Source organism: Hylobates moloch, unplaced genomic scaffold (genome assembly GCF_009828535.3).
Source record: "Hylobates moloch isolate HMO894 unplaced genomic scaffold, HMol_V3 SCAFFOLD_1, whole genome shotgun sequence".
Lineage (NCBI taxonomy): Eukaryota > Metazoa > Chordata > Mammalia > Primates > Hylobatidae > Hylobates > Hylobates moloch.
The window spans coordinates 22,355,327-22,369,353 of record NW_026652276.1 but is presented as its reverse complement, the minus strand read 5'-3'; the positions used below and the strand labels follow the sequence as shown (position 1 = coordinate 22,369,353).

At 56.8% G+C, this 14,027-nt stretch overlaps 1 protein-coding gene across 4 annotated transcripts; it reads left to right on the top strand.

Annotated features, from left to right (window-relative positions):
- The first annotated feature begins 92 nt into the window (after nt 1–92).
- GMPPA (GDP-mannose pyrophosphorylase A) lies at nt 93–8,176 on the top strand. Of its 4 annotated transcripts, none has more exons than XM_032754387.2 (13): nt 93–157; nt 1,161–1,220; nt 1,323–1,420; nt 2,668–2,771; nt 3,046–3,232; nt 3,578–3,637; nt 5,274–5,404; nt 6,417–6,551; nt 6,647–6,744; nt 6,911–6,957; nt 7,170–7,262; nt 7,444–7,612; nt 7,887–8,176. In XM_032754387.2, exons 2-13 carry the CDS (start codon nt 1,181–1,183, stop codon nt 7,985–7,987), a joined length of 1,263 nt encoding a protein of 420 aa, XP_032610278.1. In that variant the 5' UTR covers nt 93–157; nt 1,161–1,180; the 3' UTR covers nt 7,988–8,176. The 4 variants fall into 4 exon arrangements, with proteins under 4 accessions (XP_032610278.1, XP_032610279.1, XP_032610283.1 ...); XM_032754388.2 differs by having other exon boundaries at nt 104–157; nt 1,166–1,220; XM_032754392.2 differs by having other exon boundaries at nt 110–472; nt 1,166–1,220.
- Nucleotides 8,177–14,027: the final 5,851 nt, after the last annotated feature.

The window sequence follows — 14,027 nt, the reverse complement described above, 5'->3', positions numbered from 1 at the left end:
ACCTCTCTCCTCTCCCATAAAGTTAGAAAGCGGGAAAAGGTTCAGACTACAATTCCCGGCAGACCCTGCGTATGAGTTCTCGCGACTTGCGAGAAGACACGTGCGCGGAAGGAGCTTGCAGTAGCGGGCGGCAGAGCTGGAGTAAAGGGAGCTAGTGGTAAAGGGAGCTGGTGGAGGGGTGGCGGCAGGGGTAAGGGGCAGGGGACGGCCTCTAGACGGAGAGCGGGCTCCGAGGTCCTGGCTGGCCCTCGGTGCGCCCGCGCCTGTGTTGGTCCCACAATCCCTGGCAATGAGAGGCCAGGGTTTATTGGACAGAGTCAGTTGTGGGTTCAGAGGGTCAGCAATCAATCAATCCTCCGAATCCAGAGATTTAGACCCAGTCGTCCGTATTAGGACTGGAGGGGGGTCAGTAGGTTCAGTGTTTGAGATGCCAAGGGAACCTGTCTTTTGATTTGGGGTTCAACGTACAGAGGTTAGTTTTAGGATTCATGTTCAGCATATAGAGGATTTTTGCTGGGATTAGGGGCTCATCAAATTCGGATCAGTGTTAGTTCAGTACTTGGGAGTTACGTTCAGGATTTAAGTTAAATATCTGAGGCTCACTTGGGGTTTGCTGTTAAATATTCAGGGTTCACTATTCGGATTCAGGGCTTAATATCTAGAATGAAGACGCAAGACTTTGGGAATCAGTGGGTTTGAGGCTTCGGTATTTTGAGGTTTGGGTCTGAGAAGGGAGTCTCTGCCAGGTTTCTGAATTTGCAGAATTTGTTCATGGCCAGAGGGAAGTCTTTTAGAGATCAAATTGTGGGGGGAATCACCGTGAGGTTTGAAGGCCAACTGGAATCTGGGTTGGGATTTGGGATGTGTGGGATTTGTGAGGTTCTGTCCAGGCAGGGACTATATTGAGCTTTGGGTTTACATCTTGGGGGAGGGCTAAGTGCTGCTATTTGGGGTTTGGGGTTTGGTTGGGGTGTGAGATCTGAGCTTGATTTCTCTGCTGGGATTTGAGATGTGTGGGATTTGTGAGGTGTTGGGTCCAGGCAGAGACTATATTGAGCTTTGGGTTTACATCTTGGGAGAGGGCTAAGTGTTGCTATTTGGGTTTTGGGGCTTGGTTGGGGTAGGAGATCTGAGCTTGATTTCTCTGTTGGAATTTGAAGTTTAGGTAGCAGTCACCATTATGCTCAAAGCGGTGATCCTGATTGGAGGCCCTCAAAAGGGTGAGGTGCCAGGGGAATGGGGGGAGGATGTTGGGCTGGAGTGGTAGGCGGGATGGGGGCAGAGGAAGGCAGGAGGCCGAAATGTTCTCTCTCTTCTCCCAGGAACTCGCTTCAGACCTTTGTCTTTTGAGGTGCCCAAACCACTGTTTCCTGTGGCAGGGGTCCCTATGATCCAACACCATATTGAAGCCTGTGCCCAGGTAACCTCAGGGGCTCCCCTCTCTCACCTCACTTCCTGTTCATCTTCATGCTGTGTTTCCCCCTTTCCCAACCATGATCTCTTCCCACCAGGCATAACTCCAAGGACCATCATTCACAGATGACAATGTGAATGGCACCCCCTCAAGTTATGCTGTGCAGCTGCCCTGCTGTCTTCCCCTAATCTAGTTTCTCATCTGGCCTCTTCCTGCTCAGATTTCACTCCTATTTTTAAAATATGGAATGTGAGATCAGGCAAGGATCTTGGAGACAATGTAAAGCCGTAGCATGGAGACTCTTAATGATAACCAAGCACAAATTCATATCCTTGATCACTGTGATGCTCATTTCTTTATTGCTTTTCGTATTGAGCCAGGCAAGGTTTTGGTTTGAATTCAGTCTCTGCCTGCTGTGAGGCCTGCAACAAATAACACACCCTTTCTGACACTCAGTTTCCTTATGTGTCAAATGGGGGTGATTAGACCTACCTTGTTGGGTGGTGAAGCTTAGAAATGATATTTGTAAAATGGCTAGTACAACACAGACCCTTGAAAATGGTACCCTTACTTCATGCTGATCTCAAGCTTAGGCTGATAGATAATAAAAATGGGGGTGGGGGGAATGGATTAATGCAGCTTGGTAGGCAAAGTCTTTCTTAGAATGAGTCCCAGTTCAGGTTGGTGGGGGTAATAATAATTGATTGAAAGATCAGGCCTGGCATGGTAGCTCATGTCTGTAATCCCAGTGCTTTTTGAGGCCAAGTTGGGAGGATTGCTTGAGGCCAGAAGTTCTAGCCTAGCTTTGGCAACATCAAGAGACCCCTTCTCTACAAAAAGCTTAAAAACTAGCTAGATGTGATGGCCTGGCTGTAGTCCTAGCTGCTCTAGAGGCTGACGCAGGTGGTGACATGGCTGTAGTCCTCAATACTCAGGAGGCTGAGGTGGGAGGATCGCTTGAGCCCAGGAGGTGGAGGCTGCAGTGAGCCAAAATCATGCCATTGCACTCCAGCCTGGGCAACAGAGCGAGACCCTTTTTCACAAAAATAAAACAAAACGAAAAAAGATCAGGCCTCTGACTTCCTCCAGATTGCTCATTGTCCAGAGGAGAAAATAGCCCAGAGTGGTGAGTGCCCTGGGGCCCCACAGCTGAGACTGAAACTGGTTTCTGGACTTTGGACCAGCACCAAGGATTTCCCCAACATCCCCTCCTATTAGATATTCTTCCTCCCAGCCTCTTCCCTTGTCCTCAGGTCCCTGGGATGCAGGAGATTCTGCTCATTGGCTTCTACCAACCTGATGAGCCCCTCACCCAGTTCCTAGAAGCCGCCCAGCAGGAGTTTAACCTTCCAGTCAGGTGTTTGTGCACACAATTTTATATGGGGGGGCGGTGGGGAGGCCCTAGGCCTCTGAGTTCTTGGGAGTGGGTTGAGTCAGCATTTGCCAGAGTTCATCCTCACCTACTAGAAGGATTCTTATTTGGACATCGCTGAATCCCTGAATATATAGAGTTTCTCTGTGGGCGTTGGGCAGGAGTACTCCTGGGAGCAAGCAGTGGGGGTCAAGTGCCCTGGCTTATGGTATCTATTTCCTAAGATCCACTGAGCTGGCTCTCGGGTCCCTGGGGACAGGTACCTACAGGAATTTGCCCCCCTAGGCACAGGGGGTGGTCTCTACCATTTTCGAGACCAGATCCTGGCTGGGAGCCCCGAGGCATTCTTCGTGCTCAATGCTGATGTCTGCTCCGACTTCCCCTTGAGTGCTATGTTGGAAGCCCACCGACGCCAGCGTCACCCTTTCTTACTCCTTGGCACTACGGTGAGGGGGTCAGGAGGGCTGGAGGGTGTAGAGGAGGTGATCCCAAGAGCTTCCCGGAATTCAGGGTGTTGGGGAGGCAGGGGCGCTCCGGGAGTTGGTGTGGGAGCTGGCGTCAGGAGGGAGATGCGCTGCTCTGGCAGGCATGGAGGTGTTAGTGGAGACCCCGAGCCCTCTGGCTGTTCAGAAGTAGGGAGGGGGAGGGCAGCTGTCAGTTTCCACCCTTGCTGAAGGCCTGTCAGTGGCAGAGCTGCATGCCAGGTGCTGTAGGGGAGGGAAAGAAAGAAAAAACAGACGTGGCTGCCCTGGAGCAGGCAGGTCACTGTCTCGGGTGTGTCTGTCTTTCAGGCTAACAGGACGCAATCCCTCAACTACGGCTGCATCGTTGAGAATCCACAGACACACGAGGTGAGAGCAGAGAGGGGGCTGGGTGGGTGCTTACTCTGTGTCATCATCCCCTCTACCTCAGGCCTCTAGAGAATGCTGGCACAGTATGGGGTGGGCCCTAGTCTTGTCAGACAGGTGAGACACTCCCGATTAATCATCTTATATCCCTTTAAGAGAGATTGACCAGGGGGAGGGGGAAATAGATAATTTCCCTGGGAGTGGTGCTGTAATAAATGTATGCACAGTGCATGATGGGAACACCAAGGGGGTCCCAACCCAGCCTTACTGGGGTGGGAGTAGGGAGGGCTTCCTGGAGGAAGCAAGGTCTGAGCAGAGTCCCATTTGTCTAGATGACAGAGGAGACAGGAAGGTACTACAGGCAGAGAGAATGGCAGGTGTAAAGGCCTGGAAGCAGGAAATAACATACCGGAGGCAGGAGCATGATAGGCAAGGCAGCAGGGCTCTGTCTTAGTTTGTGAAACTCCCTTCTCCTAAGCCCCTCGACTTTCACATTTATTTATTTATTTATTTATTTATTTATTTATTTATTTATTTATTTTGAGACAAGGTCTCACTTTGTCTTCCAGGCTGGAGTGCAGTGGCACGATCTTGGGTCACTGCATCCTCGACCTCCCAGGTTTAAGCCATCCTCCCACTTCAGCCCCCCAAGTAGCTGGGACTATAGGCGTGAGCCACCACGCCCAGCTAATTTTTTTTTTTTTTTTTTTTTTTTGAGACAGAGTCTCACTCTGTTGCCCAGGCTGGAGTGCAGTGGTGCCATCTCGGCTCACTGCAGCCTCTGCCTCCTGGGTTCAAGCCGTTCTCCTGCCTTAGCCTCCTGAGTAGCTGGAATTACAGTCATGTGCCAGGCTAATTTTTGTATTTTTAGTAGAGACAGGCTTTCGTCATATTGCCCAGGCTGGTCTCGAACTCCTGAGCTCAAGTGATCCACCTACTTCAGCCTTCCAAAGTGCTAGGATTATAGGCATGAGCCACCACCATACCTGGCATCACATACCCCTTTTGTTTGTGCTTTAATATAAAACATACATATAAACACACACACACACATGCATGTACACACCTACACACATATAGTTTTGTGCTCAGCACCAGGTAGGTGTGAGAGAAACAGAGCCAAATGGGTGCAGTCCCTGCCTCTTGGGCACTGTCAGTCTAATAGGAGTGACAGAATCAAAAGACAACCTTTGCAAATCACACAATGCCATGGGTGAGGCGTGGCCAGAGTTCAGGAGTGCCCAGGCATGAATAGCTAACTCTGGGGCCAGCAAGAGAGGACGCACAGAAAGAGTGACAGTGTCAACTGGGTTTGGAAAGGTGGGCTTTCCAGATGAAGAGATGAGAAAGGCCATTCCAGGCACAGGCATGCAGTCGGGTGGAAATGCATCTGAGAGGTAGGCGGTGGGGAGGATCAGGCAGGGAAAGCCATGGACTTTGGATTTATCTGAAGGTGAATCAAGTGAAGGGCAGTCATCTCAGGGTTTAAAGCCAGGCAGCAGGAGGATGCGGACGCGCACTGCATTTTAGCCAGGCCACCCTGGCAGCGGGGAGAAGCAGGAAGGGTCTGGAAATCAGGTCTTAGGGGACTGTGGCGGTAGTCCCTTCTTCTACTGAACCCAGCCTGCTCTGTCCTCAGGTATTGCACTATGTGGAGAAACCCAGCACATTTATCAGTGACATCATCAACTGCGGCATCTACCTCTTTTCTCCTGAAGCCCTGAAGCCTCTTCGGGATGTCTTCCAGCGTAATCAGCAGGATGGGCAATTGTGAGGCAGGCCCCATAGCCCTGTGACCCCAAGTACCCCCAGTCGCGGACCCCAACACATACTAGTCTCTGCAGGCTCCATCTCAACTTGCTCACCTTCCTCCTTCCCTCTCCCTTCTCCACTTGCCATCTCCAGCAGAGCCTCCTGAGTCCCTCCCCTTCTAACCTCATTCTGTCCCTCTTCCTTATCCATCCCAGTTCCTCCTCTGTCACTGCCTGCCCACTCCCCTTCTGGTTCATTTCTCCTAAGCCCTGAGTGTCCCAGAGACGTCTTTCAGAACAGACGGCAACACACAGTTGGGTGCACACACGCTCGGGTGCAGACGTGTGCACGTGCACACACAGACAGACATGCACACTCTCAGGCTGAGGCTCCCCTTGGAACATAGCACCTAGAGCCCTGCTCGCCAGTCCCAGGGTCTTCCCTCCTAGGGCTAGAAGCTGTTCCCTTCTAGGGATCCTTGCCTTACCCCCACATCGCCCCATCTAAGGCCTCCTCTGCTCATAGCCATTTCTCACTCCCACCCATGTCTCTGCTTCCCTCTCCATCTCTCCTGGCCTGTCTGTCTCTGTCTCTGCTGAGCTGGCATCTCTACCATCTCTCTCCCCCTCTCTTTCTGTGACTGTCTCTGCCCTCACCAGCTGCCTTGCTCTGGGGTGAGTCTGTCTGTGTTTCATTCCATCCAATGAGGGGGAGGGTAACTTGGAAGGGGTGAAGGGCTGAATGGGGATGAGAATGTGAAAATGGGGGGAACTCCTTCTGGAAATGGGGCAGGGATGGGAAGCAGGCCTCTGCCTGGGGCTCCTTTGTGACAGCACCCACCCAAGCGGGGGCTGGGTGGGAGAGGTTCCTGGGATGTGAGCAGCCCTTTGGAGAGGACCGGACCAGACCTGGAGAGAGGGGCTTAGAGAGGTGGTGGGAATCCTCCCACTCCTGTCCCTGAGAGACTGTGTTAGCCCCACAGTCGGGGCTCAGCTGGGGGACTGATGTCAGCATTCTTCCTCTTTGCCAGGGAGGACTCACCAGGCTTGTGGCCAGGAGCAGGTACCATCCGCCTAGAGCAGGATGTGTTTTCAGCCCTGGCAGGGCAGGGCCAGATATACGTGCATCTCACTGATGGTATCTGGAGCCAGATCAAGTCCGCAGGGTATGGAAGGCTGGGTCCCCTGGGGATTGAAACTTTGGGGTGGTGGGCACAGGCCCTGCTGACCCCTGAGCCCCTTCCCCCCTTGTGGCCCCCAGTTCAGCCCTCTACGCCTCCCGCCTGTACCTGAGCCGATACCAGGACACTCACCCAGAACGGCTGGCCAAGCACACCCCAGGGGGCCCATGGATCCGAGGTACCCAGCCTGCCCCAATTCCTAACCTTTGGCTTCCACCCTAGTCTCTCTGCCCTCTGAACCAGGATTCTTGACCTCAAGTCCAGAGTTAAAGCCTCAATCCCTGCCCCTTCTGATCAAATTTGGTTTGGGATATTTGCCCCCAGGGCCTCTCTTCTGCTTCTAGGGAATGTGTACATCCACCCGACCGCCAAGGTGGCCCCCTCGGCTGTGGTGAGCGCTGGTCCCAGCCCCAGGGAGGGAAGGGTGGTGGTCGGATGGATGGAGGATGCTACCTGAGTTCTGGGTGCCAGTTTCTTCACTTTGTCACAGCCTATTGTGTGTCCTCGAGCAGGTCACTTCTGCCTTATCTGTTCTAGAAGGGAGTTGGATTTGGGGATCCTCCAAGTCCCTCCAGGGCTTATGGTGTGTGCTTCTCTCCACAGCTGGGCCCCAATGTCTCCATCGGGAAGGGGGTGACCGTGGGTGAGGGTGTGCGGCTCCGGGAGAGCATTGTCCTCCATGGAGCCACGTTGCAGGTAGGTACGAGCATACACAGCAGCATGTGACACCCCAAGAGGCTGCGGGGAGGGCCCAGGCATCCCCCCAAGAACAGAGAAGGGTGAACGCCATGGGCTCTGCATCTGGACGCACCTCACACTCTCTGGTTCCTGCTGCCTCCTGCCCCTTCCCCTTACCTTTCACCATCCTCTTTGGCAGGAGCACACGTGTGTTCTGCATAGCATCGTGGGCTGGGGGAGCACCGTGGGACGCTGGGCCCGCGTGGAGGGTACCCCCAATGACCCCAACCCCAATGATCCCCGAGCCCGCATGGACAGTGAGAGCCTCTTCAAGGACGGGAAGCTGCTGCCTGCCATCACCATCCTGGGTATGGCTTCCCGGGGGCCAGGGCTGGGGGAACCCCACAGCTGATGGCCAGTGGCCCCGGGGAGCATTCGTTCCTCCGTGTGCACACGTGTTTCTTCTTTTAGCAAATAGTTACCAAGGGCCTGCTGTGTGCCAGGCCCTGTGTGAGTCACCAGGGGCATGAGACCAGGGGCACAGATGGGCAGGAGGGGTCCCTCCCTGCTGGCAGTGGCCCCCAGCTCCCTGCCCCTGTCTCCCCTCCCATGACCCCCCTCGTGCTCTCATCCATGCTGCAGGCTGCCGAGTCCGGATCCCTGCCGAGGTGCTCATCCTGAACTCGATTGTTCTGCCACACAAGGAACTGAGCCGAAGCTTCACCAACCAGATCATCCTCTGAGTGGGGCTGCCAGAAGGCCCCCAGCTCCTATCCACTCCCCTTGAGGCTGCCGCCTGCTTGGCCAGCCTCTGTCCAGAAAGGACCAGAGAAAGCCAGGCAGGATTGTCACACGCCGGGTAGCAATGTGGGTGGCCTGGGGACTCCTGGGTTTTCTCCCTCCCGACTCCCTAATAAACCCCGTGAACCTTGGAGCCAGCACGGACTGTACTTATGTCTGGGCTGGGGGTGGGGGCGGAAGCGGGGCAGCTGAGTCAGGCCCCCCCACATTAGCATTTAAATTGGAGTCGTTGCTGTGGGCTCATGAATAATGAATCTGGAGCCCTGGTAAATCTCCCCCTCCCACTGCCTCGGCCTCGTGCTGCTCGGGAGGAAGGCCCTCAAGGCTCCCCAGCCTGCCTGGCCCCCCCCTTCACCCCTGCCTTCCTGCCTCCCTGCATCCCTGTTCCTCCTCACTGGGCCTGGCTCAGGCCCCCATGTGCAAGGATTCCGAAGGGAAGGGTGAAGGATTTCGGTTGGGCAGCGGGCACAGGAACCGGGGCCACAGGCCTAGAGGCTGATCCCCACCGCCCGCTCTGCTTGGTTCCCGCCGAGCCCAGCCCTGGCCGGTTTTCCGCTTTGCCAGCTCCATCTGCTGCCAGCTTGGCTTTTGGCAGGGTGGGGGTTTCACCTCTGCCGGAGGCCTCATGTCTCTGTCTTCTACTCCCCTGGCAGGCTGGGTGGGCCTGAGCTGGTGCCATTCTCTTCGGAAGCACAGTGGGAGGTACCCTGTTCTGGGAAGGCCCTCACCACCTCCTGTCCCCCGGCCCTGCCCTTTGGGAGGTTTCAGCCCTCCTCTCCCAGCCATCTCTCATGTTTGCCCATGACCCCCATGTGCTCCTCTCGGTGCCCCCCTTCCCCAGCTGTGGGTGCGGAGCTGTGTTGCCAGACGAGCTGGTAATGATCGTAATCTGCTAATTGAGAGGAATCTAATTACCCGAAGAGAATAGGGGGTGCAGGGCGTGGGTGGGAGAAAGGAGGGGTCCTGGCAGCAGGCAGGGGTGGCAGGCAGCAGGGTGCTGGGGCCTTGTTATCAGCACCAGGCTCTGGGACAGAACCCAGGGTTTCATAGGTTCATAGCCTGGCAGTTAGGAAGCTGCACTTTCTCAGGAGCTGGACTGAGGGTGACTTGGGGATTGGGCCAGATGTGACCTCCCAGGCCTCTCAGGTCCCATGGGCTGTGTGCCAACATGTAGGGGACGATCTACACGGTGTGGGGTTTAGCAGTCCTGACCTATAAGCTGTCCCTAGTTCCTCAGTTCCTCCTGTCCCGGCCTCCAGCCCAGACCTTCATTATCTCTCTTCATGAGAGTGGGAGGGGCTGCAGGTCCCCACTCTGGGCTGGGGTCATCACCCCAAGGAAGGGGCTGGGAAAGGGTGGGCCATAGGACCAGGGGCTAGGTCCCTTCCCTCTCCTCCCCCTAGTCCTGACCCTTCTGTTCCGAGTGGTTGGCAGAGGCCATGGCAGCTCCATCATAAATATGATAATTTAATTATTTTCTCAGCAAAACACCGTGAAATCCAATAAGTCTGTGTCAGGCCCTGGCCCCCGGGATCCCCCTCCTAGACCCAGTGGGGGTGGGGACATGGTGGGGAGAGGCAGTGGAAGGGGAAAGGGTCAGTGTTTGAAGGGGGGTGCCGCTAGCGAAGCTGAGGTCTTTGTAACATGCCCCCCAGATTGAAGGAGTCACCGTTGTTGGGGGAGTCTAAGAAGGACATGCCCCCCCACTCCTTCCCAGCCCACTTCTGTGCTGGGAGGGACCTAAAGTCCCATCCATCCCTGAGAGACCCAAAATGGAGCACCTGCCCCTGGACGGGGTGCAGGGAGCCCCCTTGTCCACCGCTGCTGGGACCCTGTGCCCAACGATCATTGGCCGTGTAGAGGTAGGAGGGCGCCAGCCCGGGGAGGGTCTGGGAAGGGAGAAACGAGGGAACTGGGGTGGGAAGTGGGGGATGAGCGGGGGAGGGATGCGGGGGAGGGGTGCGCTCCTGCCATTAGTGCTTCTTTCAGTTTCCATAAAAAGATTATTCTGTAAAATCAGCGAGGGGGAGCAAGCTGGGGGCCGGGGAGGGGGGTGGGTCCCTGGCACCAAGCTGGATGGGGCTACAGGGGAGGAGAGCCGGGGACAGGGACTGAGTGTGGAGAGAAATTTGGATGGGCTTCAGGAGCCAGCCGAGGGGGAAAGGCTGAGCCAAGAACACAGACTGGGGGGAGGCTGGCCAGGACAGGGTGGGGTGGGGGCAGAGCCCTCATCTCCCTCCCGTCCCCTAGGCCAGGCTGCCAGGGGGCTCAGTCCCACCTCCATCTCAATCCCCTCCCCCTGGCACTTAGCAGCCATTATCGGGGGAGCAGATTGCAGCCCCCTCCCCCTCTCTGGGAAGCAGGCACAGCTGGGGCCCCACCACATCTGCTGCATCCGCACGGAGCACAGCTGGGTGTGCCTAGAGCTGCACTCCCCAAAACACAAAGGGGGTGGAAAGGGGTGGGCGGGAGCCAAGGAGAGCCCAGACCCCTGAGACAGACACACTGACACCTCTGCCAACAGACACATACTCCTTGAGGCGAAGCTACACCCACCGACACACGCTCCCTTGTGTGCAGAGACGGGAGAACTGGCAAACATGCAATTACCCGGCCCCGCCCGCCACCCCCGCTCCCCTTCCCCAGCCCCTCCTGCTCCCCTTCCTTCCCCGAGGCTCCCCTCTGCCGCCAGGGCCACCTCTGAACTGCCCTGGTCTCTGGTCTGGAGGGAGTGGGGGGCCTCACCCACCCCAAGTACATCCTGGGAGGCTCAGAGAGCAGGAGGGCAGGGGGTGGTGAGGAGTGTCTGAGTTCGAGGGGTGATCCCTGGGAAGCCATCTGCCCTCCTTCCAAGCCCACACCCCTCCCCATGAAGAAGCCCCCTCTGAAACTGATCTTTGCCACAGCCTGGGCACTACAAGGTCTCGGTGCCAGCACTGATCGCTGCGGCACCCTTGTGCTCCAGTGGCCACCTCAAGGGGGTGCTGTGTGTTCTCAGTCTAGCCTTCAGCTCAGCTGCTAGGGTTGGCCCCTGCCACTGCCCCCACCCCAAAATCCGCCCGTTCTCGACCCTCAGTAGTGCATCCCTCTGCTGCCCCTGACATGCATGGGGTGTGGGGGGCGGGGACTCCGTCAATGGCAGAAAAGTCCCCTTCTCCCAGGACAGAGGAGAGAAGGATCAGGAATTCCTTCTCTCCTCTCCCCGTCGATGACCACCTCTTGGCCCCTGATGAAACTCTGCCGTCTTCATAGCCCTCACTTTTCCCACTTATATCCTTGGCCCTAGTATCTTGCCCTCAACCTTCTCCTCCCTGCTCCCCTCCCCCCCATTCCCACACCGCTCCCCACATGCCCCTCGGAGCTCTAATCCCTCCTGCTGCTGTGCCGCCTTATCTGCTCCCAGCAGCTTTCGCTGCTGCAAAGTCCTCTCCCCCTCCTTCCTGGATCTTCTCCCTCTCCTTCCTCGGCTTTCTCCGCTCTCTGACCAGCACCCCCTCCCGGCCAGCCCGTCTCTGCCACTCAGGCCCCCACTGTGGCTGTTGGCTGACACTGCCTCTGTACTCCATGCCCTTTGCCCTCTCTGCAGCCTCAGCTCCGAGGTTGTCAGCTGCACACCCTCTCCCACGATGGCTGCGTCCATCCCAGCCCTCCCCCGCAGGCCCCACAGAGTTTGTTAGTTTCTGGCCAGCCAGGATTTTTCATCTTCCTGCCCTCCCTTTCCTGGTGTCTTCCCCACTTCCTCCTGATGCCCCCATCCCATCTTGGACCTGGTGTCCTTATAGTCCCAGGGACCCGTTGCCTTGGCTTGGGAGTACCCGAAAGGAGATAGGAAGTGTTGGTATGAGACTCGGGAGAAGGTGCTGGGCTGGGCTGGCCCTAGAAAGATGGGGTGGGGGTGCAAGGAGTACTGGCGGACAGTGGGGGCAGGGCCTGGCGGTGGGACGCTAACCCTCTTCAGTCGCCTCAGATCACGTTCGGGCCTCCCCACCCCCCTTCTCTGGGACTCTCATTAACCGCTTCTCCTGCCTCGTCCGCGGCATAAATAACCCAGATAAATCAGCCGCCGTCCGCCCCCCGCCCCTCGGCCCCCGCACAGCCCGTTTGTCACTGCTGTGTGCTCACCAGCCAGGCCTGGCCCAGCTCCGGCCCCAGCCCCCCCATCCTTGTCCCTTCCCGCCCACATCTGTCCCACACTGGCTCATCACTTGGTCCGCACCAGGGCCAGGTGTCTGGGCTGGGGAGGGTGTCCTCTGGGCGCAGGGGGAGGCTGGGCACCTTTTGGAGAATGCTGTCTAGGAGTTCGGGGGGTCACAGCATTTATGAATGGGGCCAGCCAGGCAAGGAATCTGGGCATCAGCTTGGGGGTTCCTGTGCTTTGAGAAAGCACCCTTGGAACCCCCCAGGTTGGATCCTGGGAGGTCTCTGGGTCTGTCTTTGGCGCATTTTGCCCAAACAAAATCTCCGTGCCTCCTCCCAGGAACCTTGAGCCAGAAACCCACTGCTCTCCCTGTCTCTCTCCTGCTCTGCATGCACCCGCCCCCCAACTCCGCCCTGTTACCAAACCTCGTCCCAGTCCATCTAGCACTCATTCTCACTGTCAGGAAGCTCATCCCCTGGAGGGCGGAGGCGGGTGAATTGGACTGGGAATAAATCTGAGGAATGGGGACAACCGGAGAGCAGAGGAACCTGGGATGAGGCTTCACATTCTGACCCCGCAACACCCAGCTCCCCCGCACTCCCAGTCCAGGGTCCCTAACAGCCCCGCCCCCTTTGCTCACACCCAGCTCAGGGCCTGGCCAGCCACACTTGTCCCTGATGCCTCACTGCAAGGGGCAGCTGGTCCCCCGGGAGTGGGTGGGGGAAGCAAGGAGGGGTGGGGGAGCTTGGGCGCAGGGCTGGGGTGGGGGTGGGGAAGAAGCTGGGCCGGGCCCCAGGGACCAGCTGGGCAATGAGCCGGGGAAGCAGCCGGGAGGCTAAATGAGGGAGATTATCACCCAACTGCAGCCGGGCAGAGAGGGAGGCAGGCAGGGAAGCGGGGAGAGGGAGGAGAGAGGGGACGGGGCCAGAGGCGAAGGGGGTATAGAGAGACAGGGAGGGGGCCAGAGGGCCTGGTGAGAAGTGGAGGGAAAGGTCAAGAGATGAGCTGGAAGGATGGGGGCCCTCCCTCAGAACATCACCAGATTCCTGGAGATCTGGGAGACTGGAGGCTGGGGGCTTGGGGACAATTGGAGACAGCTGGCTGTGGGGCAGTGGTGGGGGTGTGCATGCAGCTAATTGCTGCTCCACTTCCTGGCAGCCTGGAGCTCCCCTCACAGCACCCCCCACATGCCCCTTATACCCAGTTACCACCCAATTTCTTTCCTTATAGAGGTTGAAGTCGTCCTGCCTACCCTCAGGAGGAAAGAGGATGTGATTTGTCTCATGATGGAGGCCAGTATGTTGTCGGGGAAGTGCGACCCCAAGATCTCAATGGATAGTGGGGGAATTTAGAGATATGTATGCACTCCAGGGTAGCAACGAGTGCTGCGGAGAGTTTGGGGGGCAGTTCCCCGCTTTCTTGGCAGAGTCCCAGACTAAAGTAACCTTAAAAAGCAATTAAATCACCTTTTAAAAAAAACAGTAAAGAAAAATCAATATTAGGAGAAAGGGGAAGGGAGAGAAGGATGGGGAGGAACAGTGGGGGGAGTTCTGGAAAGGTCTGGAAGTCTACCAGGGAGGGAAGAGCATAGGATGGGGCTGCCTGGGCATAGGACAGAGAGAGGGGGCTGTCTGTGGTCACTTGGCCACTTTCAGTGCTAACTCAGTGGCTTTATCCAATGCCAATCCCACTTTCCCTTCTGGGACACTATGTCCCAGCCAGATGCATCACCCTGCCCCAGGGGTCTTATCTTCCCAGCTTGGGGAACCAGCTGACCCAGACTCATTGGAGGCTTGTAGGGAAGCCCAGCTGTGGGGTCCCTGGGGAAGCCACTTTGCCTAAAG

Bases quoted from the DNA above. Each gene is read 5' to 3' on its own strand.
- GMPPA (XM_032754387.2), top strand. From the start codon at position 1,181: ATGCTCAAAGCGGTGATCCTGATTGGAGGCCCTCAAAAGG. The intron at 2,772-3,045 runs GTGTTTGTGCAC...CCCTGGGGACAG, and splicing joins GAGTTTAACCTTCCAGTCAG to GTACCTACAGGAATTTGCCC. The intron at 7,613-7,886 runs GTATGGCTTCCC...TCCATGCTGCAG, and splicing joins GCCTGCCATCACCATCCTGG to GCTGCCGAGTCCGGATCCCT.